The sequence below is a fragment of the Bos javanicus genome, chromosome X, assembly GCF_032452875.1.
Source record: "Bos javanicus breed banteng chromosome X, ARS-OSU_banteng_1.0, whole genome shotgun sequence".
In the NCBI taxonomy this organism is placed as follows: domain Eukaryota; kingdom Metazoa; phylum Chordata; class Mammalia; order Artiodactyla; family Bovidae; genus Bos; species Bos javanicus.
This window is the reverse complement of record NC_083897.1, coordinates 87,535,256-87,554,395: the sequence shown is the minus strand read 5'-3', so window position 1 is coordinate 87,554,395 and position 19,140 is coordinate 87,535,256. Positions and strand designations below refer to the sequence as shown.

Here is a 19,140-nt window from a genome sequence, read left to right as displayed (position 1 = left end):
CAGGATTATGAGTTAATATTTACAAAATGCTTAGAAGAGTGGTACCACATAGTAAGTGCTATATATATGTGTGAGTTAAATTTTAAAAAGTGAGTAAAATCAACCCTGCATATTCACTGGAAGGACTGAAGCTGAACCTGCAATACTCTGGCCACCTGATGTGAAGAACCGACTCCTGGAAAAGACCCTGATGCTGGGAAAGACTGAAGGCAGGAGGAGAAGGGGATAGCAGAGGACAAGATGTTTGGATGGTATCACTGACTGAAAGGACATGAGTTTGAGCAAACTCTGGGAGATGGTGAAGGACTGGGAAGCCTGGCATGCTGCAGTCCATGGGGTCGCAAAGAGTCGGACATGACTGAGTGACTGAACAACAAAAAATCTATTAGTTCCTCTCCAAATTCTGGTAGCACAGAAAAAAACAAGCTACCATTACACTTGATTATAAGATTCTCTAGGGTAAACACAGGACCTAACTTATCTTTAAATCCCTACAGTACCTAATTTAGTGTGAGTGAGTGAGTGTGTGTGTGTGTGTGTGTGTGTGTATCTCATGAGTTACACTGAATTATCTGGCACAGAGGCTCTCAACCAGGAGTAATTTTTCACCCCTAGAGGGCATCTGGTAATTTGGGAACATTTTTGGTTATCACAACTGGGCATGTTGGGGGTTTGCTACTAGCATCTAGTGGGTAGAGGCTGGGGATGCTGCTAAACATTTTATAGTGTCCCCCACAATAAAGAACCATCCAGTCCCAAATGTCAATAGTACCAAGTTTAAGAAACTCTAATCTGGCACTTTCCTAAGCAAAATTCATTCTTTCTTCAGCCTGCAGTCTCATAAGTGTGTCAGTAAAATATAGCTGAGCCAATTTAGGTTTAACAGTGGAAAAAAAGTAAACCAAATGAAATATTTATTTCATATTTAAGGTTCATAAAGCATCTAAGTGAGGACAGACTCTTCTATTCTCTGATGTGTCTAGCAGAATTTCAACTAAGCCCAACATTTGGGGCCACAATGAAATCAGAAGATAAACAAGGGCATAGAAGCCTATACTACAAATATAAATGGGTTATTTTTTTTTTTAATCTGGAAGTGTGGCCTCCATTCCTATGCAGACCAAGATGTATACACTAGGTCATAGTTGGTCACCTTACCCTCTCTAGGTCTTGCCGTAGGTGCATAAACATTCTCATGCGAGTGTGAATACTCTCTTCTCTTGGCTGTACCAGGACATTTTCTTCTTCCTCTTTTGGAGGAAATAATGGCTTATTGAAGTTACTCTTGCGCTTCAGCTTCCAGTAGTTATAGATGAAGTCCACAATTAGCATGGGCAGCCCCAGCTCTGTGGCCACATCTTCCACATTGACCATGGAATAGAACTCCTCCTCCAGCTCCCGAAGCTTCTGTGCCCGTAGACTGGTCTTCTCACTCTTGGCCTGGCTCTGCTCTGAAGCCCTGTGTAGGGGGTACTCGGACTCCCTGAGCTTTTGCCTGCTTTGGCTGTGTTTGAGGCAGTATGACTTGAACTTTACTTCATCCCCCTTATCTAGGATGGTCTTCATTTCTAGGCTGTGCTCAAAGGCACAGGTGACATGGAAGGCAGTGATGCAACTTTTTATTGAGCACTGTGGGGAGAAAAGATGTGTTAAGGCAGCAGGGCTGTGTGGGGAAGAGGAAGCTCTATATACCTGGGCCTAAACTGAGAGCTCATAGGAAGCAAAGGAAAGACAGGGAGAAAGTTGGTCTTAAACTGACTATGACAGACACCTTACAAGTAAGCCCGGAAATCTGCTCTTTTACAAAACAGTAAAAACAGAGGCAAAAAAATATTTTTTTTTCCAAACTCTTCTTTAAATTTTAGCACAAGCGTTAAGTTTTTCTGAGAATTGTTCTTTGGCCCCTATAAAGAGTCATGCTGTATCTTTTCTGTGACCCCAATATCACCTCATCATATGCTTCTATAATGGTCCTTCTAAACTATACTTAGAGCATAACAAATGTAAAATTCCTGGCCATGGTTCTTAAAGACAGAAGCTGTGTCATTCATCTTTGCATTGTCATCAACTATTGAACTAGCAAGTGCTCAAGAAATGCTTCTGAACAAATGAAAGAAAACCAGAATCAATATTACTGCCAGAACAGCTACTGGTTCTAAAAACGTCACAGGAACTCCAATATTTAAGTAACCTAACTTCTTGAAATTGGTCTTATAGAACTGTGCTGTCCAACATGGTAGCTAAGGTAGCCAACTGGCTATCTTAAATTACATATAAAATAAAATTAAAATTACATACAATTAAAACTTCAATTCCTTAGTCACACTAGCCACATTTCAACCATACTGGACAGCACAAATTTCCATCACATCATAGAAAGTTCTACTGGACAGTATGGTTACAGACAATCTGGAATTAAGTTTACAATATTCTTCCATTCATAGATGTAACACATTTCTTAGGTATCACTATGGGATATGCACTGAGGATTCACAGGGAGGCAAAGAGAACCTAGCCCATGACTGCTAGACTCTTGTGCTTCAGTTAGTTTCAATTACCATTTGTTATGGCTATGTTACGATTTTCCTTCCAAGGATTTAACATGCACATGTATTTATATTTTTTTTGCAAATAAAAGAAGGAAAGCAATGGAGGATTTGTTTCAAAAGATATAGTGGGAATTCCCATGATTAAAGCCAAGTCTCACATCTTTTGGAAACACGCATCTGGAGGGCAGACTGCTCAATTATCTATATGTTGGGTTTTTGATAACAAAACATAGAGAAGGACCTTGGATACAAATAAAGACTAAAAAAATGCAAAACCTGGCAGGCCTCCTTAAAGACTGAGAAATTCAACACTTGAGAGAATACTGGCAACACAAGAAAAGATATTCAACATTGCTCATTATTAGAGAAATGCAAACCAAAATAATAGTGAGTTATCACCTCATGCTGGTTAGAATGGCCATCATCAAAAAAATTTACAAACTATAAATGCTGGAGAGGATGCAGAGAAAAGGGAACTCTCTTGCACTGCTGATGAGAATGTAAATTGATAAAACCAGTAAGGAGAACAGTGTGGAGATTTCTTTAAAAACTAGGAATAAAGCTACCATATAATTCAGTAACATATAGCTCAGTAATCCCATTACTGGGCATGTACTCTGAAAAACTGTAATTCAAGACACATGTACCCCCAATATTCATTGAAGCATTATTTATAATAGCTAGGACATGGAAGCAACCTAGATGACCATCAACAGATGAATGGATAAAGAAGTTGTGGTACATATATACAGTGGAATATCTGCCATAAAAAATGAACAAATTTGAGTCAGTTGAAATGAGGTGGATAAACCTAAAGCCTGTTATACAGAGTGAAGTCAGTCAGAAAGAGAAAAACAACTATCGTGTGTTAATGCATATATATGGAATATAGAAAAATGGTACTGATGAATCTATCTGCAGGGAAGGACACAGACGTAGAGGACTGTCTTGTGGGCACAGCAAGGGAAGGAGAAGGTGCGAGGAATCGAGACAGTAGCACTGACATATATACACTACCATGTGTAAAACAGATAGCTAACGAAAAGCTGCTATATAACACAGGGAGCCCAGCCCAGCACTCTGTGACGACCTAGAAGGGTAGGATGGGGGGCTGCGAGGAAGGCTCAAGAGTGAGGGGATATATATATGTGTGTGCACACACACACACACTTATGGTTGATGTGTTGTTGTATAGTAGAAACCACAACATAGTAAAGCAATTATCCTCCAATTAAAAAAAAGAATACTGGCAACCACAAAAGCTTTAATGGGAGCAGATTCCACTTAATCTAATTTCACAGGATAAAGAATTCCAAGGATGAACAACAATTCAAAGATTATCTTATCCAACCTCACACGTGTTATTACTTGTGAAAGTAGTTAAAGTGTTAGTTGCTTAGTTGTGTCTGAATCTTTGCGACCCCATGGACTGTAGCCCACCAGGGTCCTCTGTCCATGGAATTCTCCAGGCAAGAATATTGGAGTGTGTTGCCATTTCCTTCTCCAGGGGATCTTCCCGACTCAGGGATTGAACCCGTGTCTCCTGAATTGCAGGTGGATTCTTTATTGTCTGAGCAACCAGGGAAGCCCATTATTACTTGTACTTCCTGTAAAGTACCTGATTTTATACCTAAACTGGCCCCTACCCTCAACTCCTACTTTTCAGTTAAGTGGTACTCTAGCCACCTACTGCATTCCTAAAACAGCCCACCCCAACTTAGCTTAACTGGAAGAGTTTGTTCCATTACATTGAAATTTGTATCCTTAAAAATTCTATGATTTGAAAAGCCTCAAGAAAACAAGGATGATGAAAAGCCCAAACTATACTTTTATCTGGATACCTTCTGTTATCCCTTGACTAAGAAACTAACTGGTCGTTTAAAAAACAAGTAGCAAAAGGCATTCCATAGGAAAAGGTTAAAAATGTTGGGCATAGTGCTCTTCTGCTGTTTAATAGACAAAAATATGGGAAGAGAAAGCAAAAGGAATGTTTTCTTTTCAAGGAGATGAGTGTGTGACATAAAACTGATGGGAAGCTAAAAACAGATCATCTCTCTTAGATCAAATTTATAAAATATAGAGACATAAATATAAATTACTCAAAATAAAAGACAATAATATGAACAAGAATTAGGTACTTAGATGAAAAATGAAATGTCCCTAGGAAACTGCCATAAAATCCATCTAGTTTCAAAAAAGGTCATTCTAAGGTCATACTCAAAGCTGGAAGTCCACATACATATCTTGGTGATAAAGGAGAAATGCTAACCAATCAAATAACTTTTTACTTTTTTCCAAAAATATATATTTGGCACATTCTATTAAACAAAATGCTTTTGTAAATATCTCATTTCTACTGTAATCACTTAAGGTGACAGGAGTGGTGGTGTTTTAATGCTCATTTAAAAAGAACAGCTTTACTGAGATATAATTTACACACCACAAAACTCATCAATTTTAAGTATACATTTCAATGTTTTTAGTGTATTTACAGAGTTGTACAACCATCACCACTATGTAATTCCAGTACATTTTCATGACCCCCAAAAGAAATCTCATTTCCATTTGCCACTCCCTGTTCCCAATCCCAGCCCTGAGCAACCACTAATCTACTTTGTGTCTCTATAGAAATGCCTAGTCTGGGCATTTCATGTAAGTGGAATCATAGGTGGCAGTTTATATCTGGTTTCTTTCTTAGCATGTTTTCAAGGTTCGTCCATGTTGCAGTATGTATTAGAATTTCATCCTTTTAAAAATATGGCCAAATAATATTCCATTATATTGGATATACCGCATTTGTTTATCCATTCTTCAGTTGATGGACATTTAGACTATTTTTACTTTTTAGCTATTATGAAATAATGCTGCTATGAAGATTTGTGTACCAGTTTTTGTGTGGACATATGTTTTCATTTCTCTTTGGTAACATGCAATAAAGGATTAACTTTGCCAAAGAAAACTTTGGCCCTTTGCCTCTAGCTCCTGAGAGGTAACCTCTTAACCTTCAGAATGTCCTGTCTGATAAGAGTGTCTTTATTTACCTGAAGGCCTTGGGCCATGTCAGCTAGTCTCTGCTAACAATGTGATTTATGGTGGAAGCTCTGAGTCATGTGGTATCAGCCTGACCTTTGGAGGGACTGGAGAGCCTAGAGACTAAGTCCAGCTATGCAGGTGGTCAGTCATGTCTACGTGACCAACTCCTAATAAAATCTCTGAACCCCAAGGCTTGAGTGGTTTTGCTGGTTGGCAATACTCTGTGTGTATTATCATACATCAATGCTGAGAAAAATAAGCACTATCCACAAGATTCCACTTAAAGAGGAAACTGGAAGCTCTGTGCCTGGTCTCTTCTGGACCCTGCCCTATGCACCTCTTCCTTTTGCTGATTTTTATCTGTATTCTTTCACTGTAATAAACTATGACTGTGAGTGTAATTGTCTTTTGAGTTCTGTGAGTCCTTCTAATGAATTATTGAATTTGAGGGTGGTCTTGGGGACCTCTAACTTGTAGATATATACTTAGAAGTGGAATTACCAAGACATATAGTAACTCTAGCTTCCCTGGTGCCTCAGACGGTAAAGCGTCTGCCTGCAACGTGGGAGACCCGGGTTTGATTCCTGGGTTGGGAAGATCCCCTGAAGAAAGAAATGGCAATCCACTCCAGCACTCTTGCCTGGAAAATCCCATGGATGGAGGAGCCTGATAGGCTACAGTTCATGGGGTCGCAAAGAGTCGGACACGACTGAGCGATTTCACTTTCACTTTCATAGTAACTCTATGTCTAACTTTTTGAAGAATTGCCAAACTGTTTTCCACAGTAGTTATGCATTTTACATTCCCACCAGCAACACATAAGTGTTCTAATTTCTCCACCTTCTTGCCAATAATTGTTATTGTCTGCTTTTTTGATTATTACCACCCTAATGAGTATGAAGTAATATCTCACTGTGGTTTACTTTTAAAGGGGTTAAGAAGAAATAATTTTCTACTTATTTTTCAGAAATTATAGAAATGAGTTTTTGAAATACTTCCATTAGAGGGAAAATGCTATCCTTACATGTTCACATTTGTAAGGGGAGTTGGAGTTTCTTGTGGGATGAGAATTGAATCAGATAGGGTGGTTAGAATAAAAATCTTTGAAAAAGAACACCAGAGACTGATTTAGGAATTAAATTGTTTCTTGCCTCTTTAAAGAAATATTTTATTACCCGCCCTAAAAGAAAACAGTGTGTACTCCTCAAAAGCAGATAACATCTGTGCTGAACACCATGGGCCTGGTGCATTTGTCCTCAGCAGTTTTTATCCTGCTGCAGGGCAGTGTCCATTTGGTTGCCCTTAATACCTAGTAATCTGTGAACAGACAAATGGGTGATATCAGAGCAATTTTCTCAAAGTCTGGTCACTGACACCATGTCATAAATGGTTCAAAGTCAGCCTACAAAACTTATTTAGCTGTTATGTACTTAAATTCTAGCACCAACAGTGGCCACCAGTCTTTCTGATCTCTCATCCCTAAGGGTCTGCAAGGTCTGATGGGTGATGTCACTTGAGTGTTATTTAACTTTTCTCATGTTTGTATCTGGTCTCCCTTAATAGACTATACATGCCGGAAGGCAAGAACCAGAAATATCTTAGAACAGGAACAATCTGTATTCACAAATAAAATTTGGAATATATGAAAAAAATATTAAGGTGCTTTCTCTCTTTTTTTTTTTTTGGTGCCCTTTAATCTTAGTATTTAATTTCCTTTTCTACTAGTACCATCTTTAACAGTCACTGAGTAGACATACTTGCATTTCCCCACTTGTCAAAGATTTTCACTTGTTTTAAAAAAGTTCACTTCCCTCATAGTCAAAAGCTATTTACTGTTAGCCTAACAGTAAACTCCTGGCTGCCCATCAATTTATTCTGACTTCAATATACATGTATGTAACTCCAGACATGCCCACATTCCTCTACTGTCAAAAGGGGCACCTATACCAGCACCAAGTGTCTAATGATTCTAGACACTTGGTGCTGGCGGATGAATGCCAGGACATCAACAAAGTCAGACTGATGCCAGGAAATAATATTAATATGAACAGTAACAAGTACAACTACTAGTATCACAAATATTTACTGAGTGTTCAGTATCTGTTAGGCACTGTGTTAAGTTCTTCACCACCTCCTTAAGTAGGTACTATTTTATCATCTCCATTTATAGATGTGGAAACTGAGGAACAGATCTGGTAGGTAACTTCCTCAAGACTACATAACAAACAAGAGATGGAACCAGGATTTGGACCCCAGAAATCTGGCTTCAAATGTCATATTTTTAACAACTGTTCTTTCTTTTTTTTTCCCTCAAGGAAGGCCTAAAACATCTAGATTTAGGCTTAATGGGGCTTGAAGATAAGATACATAAGGACCCTAAAGGAATTCTGGAAAGGTGGCAGATAGACTGTATGTCCATGGTCTAGGCAAAATTCGGAGCTGTCTGGGGCATCTGTTTCTAACCCAGTCTTTAGAATCTGTTCCAGGATTACCAGAAACTTTCATCCTCAGAAGAAAGGTTCTAGCTCCCAGATATGGAGGCTGTAGATAGTGGCTAGTCTAGACCCCAAAACCATCAGTGTAAGATTCTATTCTTGCCAAATGAATGTTTCCAAATCCAAAGAAGGGGAGAGATGTGGGTATTCCCCACTGCTGGAAGGTAGGAAGAATTAAGAAATCTCCATGAAGATTTTATAAAGCAAAGTACTCGAAATGTGTGACTAATCACAAATACCCTTAAATAAACCTCTGAAAAACAATGATGTTAATAAAACTTGACCCCCACCCATATTCGGCTTATACTAGTGTAGAGTGTGCTTTGTTTTCCTAGCTGACATCTAGTTTTACTGTGGCAAAAGAGACCAAAACCCCTTTTCCCTTTTAAGCCACCATTAAGTTAATTCCAAACTGGTAAGTAATTTAGAATCTTGTTTCCTGTATGGGAATCAATAGTAAACAAATACAGTATATTGGTATAAGCAGAACATAGGTGGAGAAAAACACAACCACACTTTACAAGGTCACCTGCAGTTCACTCTCCCTCACCTGGGGGGAAGATTTTTAATGCAGCCTGGCAGTTAAACTGCACTTTCCCAAACCAAAACACTATTTCACACCTCTTCTCTCTCTAGACTGGAGACTTCACCCACAACCTTACTCTCAGCTGATGATTCTGTTTCCTGCCTCACTGAGGAAATTACAACAATCAAAAGAGCACTATGCAGATTCCCAGCAGCACACCTACTTAATACTGTGCCTACATACTCTGCCTTTGAGTCTGTTACCCAGGAAGAACAATCTGTGTTCTTACCTGAAGCCGCCCCTCTCTCACCTACTGAAAAACCTCTATCCAACAGTTTTTCCTCTCCACTGGGTCACTCTCTTTGCATGCACACTGTTATGTTCTATATGTTAACAAGCAAACATACAGTGTTAAGTGTTAGTCGCTCAGTTGTGTCCGACTCTTTGTGACCCCATGGACTGCAGCCCACCAGGCTCCTCTGTCCATGAGATTTTCCAGGTAAGGATACTGGAGTGGGTTGCCATTTCCTTCTCCAGGGGATCTTCCCGACCCAGGGATCGAACCTGGGTCTCCTGCACTGCAGGCAGATTCTTTATCGACTGAGCTACAGTAATACACAGGGAACTGGTTCTAGACTTCCTGTGGGTACCAAAATCCATGGATGCTTAATCCCTTATATACTGATAAAATGGCGAAGTATTTACATGTAACCTATTCATATCCTCCCATACTTTAAATCATTATAAAAGCTAATACAATGCAAATGCTATGTAATAGTTGTCTGCGCAAGGCAAATTCAAATTTCCTTTTTGGAACTCCCTGGAATTTTTTCTGAATATTTTCAATTTGCCATTGGTTGAACCTGCGGATGTGGAACCTGTGGAAACAGAGGGCTGACTGTACATACTTGTTATTTCTTCCATCTTAAAGAGTGAACTTCTTTTCCCTACTTTTCCAAACTTCCTACTCTATTTCTTTGCCCTGACCTTTGGCAATGTAGCTTTTGCCATCACCACTCCACCTAAATTGCTCATCCAGATAACTAATAATCACATTGCTAAATTCAGGGATCAATTTGTAGTCCTCATCTTACTTCAGCAGTATTTTTACATCACTGATCATTCCCTTCTCCTTGAAATGCTTTCTTTCCTTGGTTTCTAGGCTATTACACTCTCTTGGTTTCCTCCTGTCTCCCTGATGACTTCTCAGTCTTCTCTGCTTTCTCTCCCTATTCCCCCAACTACTTAACGCTGGAATGCTTCAAGATCTAGTGCTTGGTACTATTCTCCTCTCTGTCTACACACACTCACTCAGTGATCTTACCCAGTTCAGGGTAAAGATATCTACACGACAATGACTCCCATATTTATGTCTTCAGAGTAAAACTTCCTCACAAACTCCCACAGACAACCGTCAGTTTATTTCCACTATGATAACTGATAGACATCTCAAACTTGAATATCTAAAACTGAACTCATGTTGATCTTTCCCTCCACATCTCTTCTAACTGGAGATTATTCCATTCAGTTTATGGAAACTTTACCCTTCTCCCTGTGTGGGCCAAAATCTGGAAACATCCCCAACTCCTATCTTTCTCTCTCACCTTGCATCCTATTCGTAGCTAATCCTGTTGGCTCTATTTTCAACATTCATCCAGAACCCAATCACTTTTCACCACCTCCACAGGGCTACCACTCCAGACAAAGCCACCCCAGCCATCTCTCAAGGATTACTGTAAAAGCTTCCCAATTGCTTTTCTTGTTCCTAACCTTCCCTCCTCACAGTCTACTTCAAATAAGCAGCAAGAGTGCCTATTTTTGTTTGTAACATTTTACTATGGAAAAATCTACATAACAGCATAGAGAACACTCATTATATACTCATTATCCAGCTTCGATAATTAATGTATGACCTATCTTGTTTCATTTTTAATCTCTGTAGTACCCTGCTCTCCAGAATGTTTTGAAGCAAATCTTAGACATCATTCCATAGTGATCTGTTAAAAATATAAATCAAATTATGTCTCTCATCTGCTCAAAACCTGCCAAGGCTCCCCCTTTAAATGCTGAGCAAAAACAAAAGATTTTTTTTTTTAATCTCTTGGCAGCACTGTGTGGCATGTGGCATCTTAGTTCCCCCGAAAAGGGACCAAACCCATGCCCTTTGCCTTGGAAACTTGGAGTCTTAACCACTGGACAGCCAGGAAAGTCCTCAAATAAAAGACCTTATAAGGGCCCTCGGAGAAGGCGATGGCACCCCACTCCAGTACTCTTGCACCACAGCAGCATACATCTCTACTTCACTGATCCATGTATCAACACAATGATAATTGAAGCATGGCAGGAATTCACAGAAGAAATTCTCCACCTGATACTGACCACAGCGAGGCAAGAAGAAAGTCAACATTGTTTACACCAAAGAGTTGCTGAAATCTCTTACCCAAGCCACTGCTGCCAGTTGTTGGCATAGCTAAGAATGCATGGTAACTGTAATGGAGAGGCTGGCAGATAGTTACCTAATAATCAAAGGACATTACTGAAAGTATACATTCAGTGGCTCCTAAACCAAGGAAGAAGAAAAGTTGAGCTATGCATCCTACATAGCTGGTATTTCTCCAGTGGCTTTGGATGCTGATCAGCATTTGGGAGACAGTTGAGGTGGTATAGCAAAGGTCCAAATAAGAGAGATTAGCCAGAAAGAAATACACGGGGTGTGGAGTCTGGGATTAAGGCATGACAAGATAATGATGGCTGAATTCCCAAGGAGGGTCATTATGTAGAAAATGGAGACAGTCCCCCCAAAAAAACCCCAAAACATTTCTAGTTTGGGCCATTCAGAGAAGTCCACCAGAACAAAGCAACTGGAGTGACAAGTGTTATCGAGTCTTCTCATTGCTTAACCCTACTTGCTGGGAACACCAGAGTCAGAATTTTGAAGCCAGATTATCCTTTGCTTAGAACTTAATGCTGGTTCATGAAACTACATGCAACAGAGGAACTGGATGGGGAATGTTGAAACAAGTAAAATGATGAATGTATTTTCTTTTATTACCTCAACAAGAAAGCTGAGAATTAGCTATTATATATCTGTATTTTAACAACCATATTTTAAGCCACTACTTTCATTTAGTAAACTCATAGTATACTAAGCAGAGATACTACAAAAGTAAAGGTAGTACAGATGCATTACAAATTATCTGTTATAAAAAGGTGTTGGATCTGTTAAGATTGAGAAAAACTAAGACTTCATTGGAACTTCATTAAATCTCTAATTTACTCAGTAAAAAAAAAATTAAGTCTTAATTTGGAAAGACCTTTACAAAACGCAGAATCTAAACTCTAAGTAATAAAAACAAAATCCACTTCAGTGCAAATGAAAAACCCACTCCAGAATGTTTTTTCCATCCATCTATTCATCTATCTTCTACCTATTGATCTCATATTTATTGTCAATCTGCCATGTCAGGGGTTTGGAGGATCTAAGGATGAAACAGTCCAAGCTTGTAGCCTCCTAGGGAAGCTAAGACTTGTAGGTAAGTAACTACAATAGAGGGAAGAATGTGATAATATGGTGTGTTTTTTTCTCTCATCACAGTCATGCTGCCAAATTACTAACTGCTGTAAAAAAAAATCATCCTTTAAAGCAGCAAATATGGGGGAAAATGCAGGGAGAACAGTAAGGACAGTAAGTAAATTAATAGATATAAATTCAATGTGCTATTATAAAATGACTATATGGTAATTATGAAAACATGGAGAATATTTTTTTTTACTGGGAAGAATGCATATTACATTTAATCTATGATACAATTAAATACAGTTATAGTTATTCAATGGGCTGACACTGGGCAGGCATTCTCCTTTGTGCTAGGGAAACAATGATGCATAACCTTGGCCCTCAAGAAGCTCATATCTGGGGAGCAATCAGGAGGGAACTTAGAAAAGCATAAAAAGGCAATGTGTTAATGTAGTAGACCCCATGGGAATAGTTTTCCTTAAACGATTTCCTCCTTATATTTGCTAAAGTGCTATAGTTAAATAAAATCAGCTGGAAAAATTTTTTTTAAAAAGCAAGACAAAAAAAAAAAAAGCAAGACAAAGTATGCAGTTCTGTCAAATGTAAAAATGAGTTTAAAAATCTACAAGATGAATCAGATAGCAAGAAACCTCATGAAACACCTAGAGACACTGTCCCTAAGCTATGACATCATATGGCCCCCTTTCTGTGAAGAAAGTAAACATGCAAACCTAACTGCAACCAGCCTGTAGCTCCTATCAAGAGGTCTGGGGAGTGGAAGGTCAGCCCTTCCTCTCTTCTTGCCAGGAAAGCCACCTTATTACATTTGGAATAAAAGGTGAGATGACATTCTGGAAAACTAGATTATGAAGGATCAATATTTCTGCCTTTTCTGGGTGTGACTGGCCATTCTCCACCCCACCCCCCCAAATGATGCTTTTGGGTGCGCCAGCTACACTTCTACTTCAAGTAGCTAAATTTCTATGCCTCAAATGTCTCAGAAAACTCTATTTGCACTACCATATGCAACAACTGTGCCTTTGAGAATGACTTTCAAGTCTATCAAACCAGAATTTATCCATTTAGATGCATCTTTCCTATCAAGTGAGATGCACTTCGTCCAACAAAAGAATCATCTGTCAAACTGCCCTGGAACCCAAGTCGTCCATCCTCCATGGGTGAGCCACATAAGAACACGGGCCTGGTTGTTTAGAAGTTATGGCTTGTTTCCACCCAGGATCATCTAGCTTCAGAACTCACCTAATTCATCAGATCTGACAGCAAAGGATGGAAATCAACCACCACTATGGCTACCGAGAAGAATAAGCTGAAGGGTCCAGAGGCAACATCCAAAAAACGGTTCCAGAAATGGTCTGCACAGTAGCAGAGCTCCAGAAGTGAGTGGGAGGTGGCTTCCTGAGTAACCTTTCAGTTAGCAGGATGCTCTAACTGGGAGGATGAGTTTGGCTAATTTGGTGTTAACCCACTCAACCACTTCTCATTGGACTTACCTGTATACAAGCACCTGTCTTCAACTTGCACAGGCTGCAGACTAAGGCCCACCGACTGGGCGGAATATGGGAGATCTTTGTGATTGGTTCCATTCTCTCAGGACAAGCAATGCTGACCTACAAATAAAACACCACCATAAGGCAGAAGGCACCAAGGCATTGCAGAAGTACCTTTCACAAACCATGAGTGGTATTATTTGCAGCTCAGAACATCAAAACAATGAGGTGAGCCATATCTCTTAAGGTTATTATGGAACTAAGAATAAATGAAACCTGTCTCTAGCCACTGCTCAGGCCTTCAATCATTTCCAGTAATATAAACAATTCATATATAGGAGGAGAGGGCAGAAGTAGAGACTAAGCATGGTTACCTTAATGAATCAAAGATATCTACATTTTACTTAGGAACCAAAGAAAGCTACTGAGGAAAGGAATTAAGATTCACAAAATCTAGCACCTCTTACATGTTTGAGATGGTGCCATATGCCTTGTTTTTTTTCATTTAACTAATGAACAATGAAAAACAGAGGCAGTGACATAATATTATTGGAAAGTAGTAGCAATCTGCAGCACATAAGTAGAAAAGATGAGGATGTTAACATTTTAAAACCAGTTTTTAAAATCATGTAACTATTACCAGCTTAGTCTATTCTCCCAGCCAAAGTAGCTTGCTTGCTTTATTTATTTTTCATTTTTTTTGGCCATGCCACGTGTACAGGATCTTAGTTTCCTGATCAGGGATTGAACCGTGCCTCCTGCAGTAGAAGCAGAGTCCTAACGACGTACTCAAAGTAGCTTAAAAGTGAAACAAGTCTTTGAGAGGGTGCTGAAAGAAATGCTTTTTTAAAAAAGATGGAAATTTGTGTGTGTGTGTGTGTGTGAGTGAAAATAAGGGGTCAAGCAACTTCTGGTAAGAAGTGTTTTCTTTTCCTTCTCTTTAAAAATATATAATGTGTTCTTAAGAAACAACTTTAAAAAAGTGAAGGACCATTGAATAAGGACAGTCAAATGAGTACAAGTTCCACCCACATCAAGAAAGCAACAGTAGAAAGATCAGGGACATCTTGAACAGGCCCAAAGGTACTAGAAATCAGGTACTAGAAACCATAAGAGAAGGTCAATGGTGAGAAAGCTTCTTTTGAAAAAAACTCTTTCTGAGTCATATTCCAGACTTTTAACATTTTTTTCAGACTTAATATTTTGAAAGAATCTGCTTTATTAGCTAGGGAATTTGCTACTGGAAATTAATGATTCTCTGGCCAGAAACCTCAGAGTTCATTTCACATGTCTATTAGCTGGATGTTCTTAGTAAGAAAAACAAAACCACTACTCAAATTAAAAAAAAATACTGACTTCTGTATCCATAAGAGGGCTTCCCAGGTGGTGCAGTGGTAAAGAATCCACCTGCCAATGCAGGTTTGGTCTCTAGGTCAGGAAGATCCCCTGGAGTAGGAAATGGGGTATTCTCCAGTATTCTTGCCTGGGAAATCCCATGGACAGAGGAGCTGGTGGGCTACAGTCCATGGGGTCGAAAAAAGTCAGACTCAGCACACATATCCACAAGAATACCGTAGTATGTACCTAGGATTTTCAGTTCAGAAGTTGCAGCTTGTAGGCTCTAGAGGATGCGGGTTCAGTAGTTGTGGTGCACGGGCCTAGTTGCCCGTGCATGTGGATTTTTCCTGGACCAGGGATTGAACTCATGTCCTCTGATTGAACCCAAGGCAGGCAGACTTTTAATCACTGGATCACCAGGGAAATCCAAGATATGGTACTTTTAAGGTAAGTGAAAAGTGAAAGTGAAGTCGCTTAGTTCTGTCCAACTCTTTGCAACCCCATGGACTATAGCCCACCAGGCTCCTCAGTCCATGGAATTTTCCAGACAAAAGTTCTGAAGTGGGTTGCCATTTCCTTCTCCAGGGGATCTTCCCAACCCAGGGATCGAACCCAGGTCTCCTGCACTATAGGCAGACACTTTACCATCTGAGCCACCAGGGATTACTTTTAAGGTAGGTTTTACCTTAAAAATATCTGCTGCTTATCCCCTTTTCTCTCATCCAAATTTATCCAATACCACTGGCAAAAGTGAAACATGAAAGTGTCAGTCGCTCAGTTGTGTCTGACTCTTGGTGACCCCATGGACTACAGCCTGCCAGGCTCCTATGTTCATGAAATTCTCCAAGCAAGAATACTGGAGTGGGTAGCCATTCTCTTTCTCCACTGGATCTTTCTGACCCAGGGAATCAAACCCTGGTCTTCTGCATTGCAGGCATATTCTTTAACATCTGAGCCACCAGGGAATAACCCTGGTGGTATTTAAGGTAGGTTTTACATTTTAAAAAATCTGCTGCTCATACCCTCTTCTCTCATCCAAATTTATCCAATACCACTGGTAGTACCACCTATAAATTAATTAGCATGGGCTCACATGCATCCAAGAAGGATGTGACGGAGGTCAAGGCAAACCATTATCAACTCAGAATCATGGGCAGGCATGAAGCATCTCTACAAAGCCTGAGTCAGTTTGAATGTTGTGGGAGAACAAATGGCTCACAGACTTGGATGAATTCATACCTCTGGAATCCATAGGGCACAGCTGACATGAGCCCATTTAGTCCCTGTTTTGGTGCTCTTCATGGCTCCACCTTTCTTTGGACATAACAGACATTGTGGATAAATGCCCAGGACACAGGAGCGACACAGCCAGCTGCCTTCTGGGACCTTGAGGATGCCGTAGCAGGCCTGGAGGCACGGGAAGGAGAGCAGGGAATGGTTAGCATCTACTTACTGGGTCAATGTCTGCTCTGGTACACAGTCACAGAGTACCCTCCACTTTTAGGAGAAAAGGTCAAACAAGCTCATATCCAGGATTTAGTAATTTTAAAACACTCAAAATAAAAAGCAACTTCTAGCATCTGTTAAGATCAGCATGTCTCTATATGAGAATTGATTTAAGGGCAACAGAATAAGACTAGAAGGATATACACACAAAGGTTAGCCCAACTGTTATGAGTTTTGTGATTACATTTTTTTTTATTTTTACCTCCATTTTCTAAAGCTTTCTCAATGCTTATGTATTATAATTAGTCAGTCATATACTTACTGAACAATGTCTGTATGTCATGCACTGTTGTGATCAAGGAAAAAGTGTTAGGAAATAAGCAGAATGACACTTCTGAAAAGCAAATGAGCTAATGTTAAAGAGCCTGATAGTGCCTGGTGCATAAAAAAAGCACTCTCAACAAATTGGAGCAATTACTTGCTTCGGTTGAAGAAAAAGGGACTTAATGGATCCTAAACTGAACACAATATTAGACTAATCACAATACTCCATAATGAGTTCTTGAAGCCACTTCAAATTCCTTACAGAACAAAGATGGATAAATAAATAAATAAACTACTATGGGTGGGGGGAGGGAGATTAGATTGTGTAATATTTTAGATTTCCTTTTCACTACCTCTAATCTCACCCATCCTTCCCCCTTACTGCTCAATCCTGACCATTAGAGACTATAGCTGAGGGCCACTTGGCTCCCCAGGTGGCCTAGCATACCTTTACCAATGACTGATTCACCATTGCAGATTCAAAGTCTGTGCCTGCCCCAGAGAGTTCACCCACAGCTCAGATTCAAGTTCCAACAGTCATTATCAATGTTAGCCCCAACTAGTCTAAGCCCCTTTCCAAACTCTATCCATATCACCACCATACTTTGCAGCTTCCAGATCCAAATTCCTTGATCCCTATTATCCACTTTCCTTCATCTATTGTCCCTGGGCTTGCTAATATTCCCTTCAGAGTCGTCACTAGACTCTGAACATCTTCTCCATCTCCACCACAACTACTCCACCCAAGTCCTTATTCATATCATGCCTGGACTGATTTATTTCTAAATTCTCTTCTTTTTCCTTCATACCTTCAATCCTTCTATTTGGCTGCTATAGTCTTCATACCAATGCACAGCAATAAAGCCTCTAAAATCTCCTTCTGCTCCCACCCCCAACCCCATCTAAAACCAGGGGTTGGCAAACTACTTAAGGCCCATTTCATAAGGGGTACTTGGTCAATATCATGTATTCTTCTCTAACTGTTATGTTTTATCTCCTCAGTGATACTGTAAGGTCATTGGGGTAGGTTCTTTATCATCAATTTATCTGGATGGCTCTCTATGCTGAGCTTGAGTAGGTGGTTTGGTAGAACAAATACATTTCACTCAAGAACTGAAGCTGGATTCTAACTAGGCTGCTCTCACAAAAGCAGGACATCATTTTATAAGGTCCCTAACCTTCAAAGCTTTTTCCTTTTCTGAAATTCAGAAAGTCTGCAAAGAAATGAAAGCAAGCTTCCTCCCTAAAATAGAGCCTCTTTCAGATGAGCAGAAGAAAAACCAGTAGCTGGTTCTAGGAATACCCTTTATTATATGGCCATTTTATTGGGTAGCAAATCGTTTACTGAGCTCTTATGTAGACTTATTCCTAGTCATAAGATCACAGAAGCTTGTAATTCACTGTAGTGGCTCTCAACTTTTCCTAGACTATAAAATTATGAAGGCTGGACTCTTATTTTTAAAAAAACTGCCCACATGCACGAACATATGTTTCACATATAACTTCAGGGGGTTAATAAATTTAGTGCCAAACATTATATATATGATAGGTATAAAAACTATGAGCATGTACCTTCAGGTAAATTAATTTAGGCCTCAGTTTGAGTGTTCAATATTTGGGCTAAGAAGCAGAAAATGGAACACATTAAGGGACTTGGAATGGTCCCAATTTTCACACTTTTTAACGAAAAAAATTTAAGTTCTTTTTAAAATCCAAAATCTACTGATGTAAAATAAAACTCTCTTCTATAGCACTGACCATAAGTGTATTGTAGTCACAAAGAAACAAATATTTGATATAATATGGTGGCAGTAAAGAAGAAAAATTATGTTTAATAAAAACAATTGTCAACATGTCCCCAATTCTGTTAAGTAAACCAAATCTTCCAAATCATTTAAAGTCACTTTTCAGTCAACAGAGGGAGCTCTAACCTAAGTATCTCTTTAGAATTCAAGTGAACATACTCACTTAGGAAGAATTCTCTTACATGAAACTGTGTGTGGCACCAACATTCAGCTTTAATACATACCAGCTTATATTCTGCAAGGCCTGGTCATGTGTTATTGTCATTTCTTTCTACGTGAGGAAAGGGACCATTTATAGTCATTACTGGGTATGTTTTCAAAGTAAAATACCTTTAAGGAGAATTATTATGCTACATTTTGTTACCCAAAGAACCTGGAAATAATTCATTAATATTTTGTCCTAACTGTGAAGGAAAAATACAGAAAACATATACACATGATCTTGGTACTGTTACCTTCAAATCTACTAAAGATTCACAATCATTTATCTGAAAACTCTAGGGTAAGAAACATCAGGAAATTTAGAACTGTGCATATCTCAGGAAAGTAATACAGTATATACATGGCATATTATATTGGCATATTATATAACCCAATAA

At 39.2% G+C, this 19,140-nt stretch overlaps 1 protein-coding gene across 3 annotated transcripts in view; it reads right to left on the bottom strand.

Annotated features, from left to right (window-relative positions):
* Nucleotides 1–19,140, bottom strand: part of JADE3 (jade family PHD finger 3) — a 138,330-nt gene that overhangs the window by 8,054 nt on the left and 111,136 nt on the right. For all 3 annotated transcript variants that reach the window (XM_061409878.1, XM_061409877.1, XM_061409879.1), the window contains exons 7-9: nt 16,206–16,373; nt 13,632–13,748; nt 1,159–1,629 (exon numbers count right to left, since the gene is read on the bottom strand). In XM_061409878.1, coding sequence (XP_061265862.1) covers nt 1,159–1,629; nt 13,632–13,748; nt 16,206–16,373 — 756 coding nt within the window. The remainder of the gene's footprint in view (nt 1–1,158; nt 1,630–13,631; nt 13,749–16,205; nt 16,374–19,140) is intronic.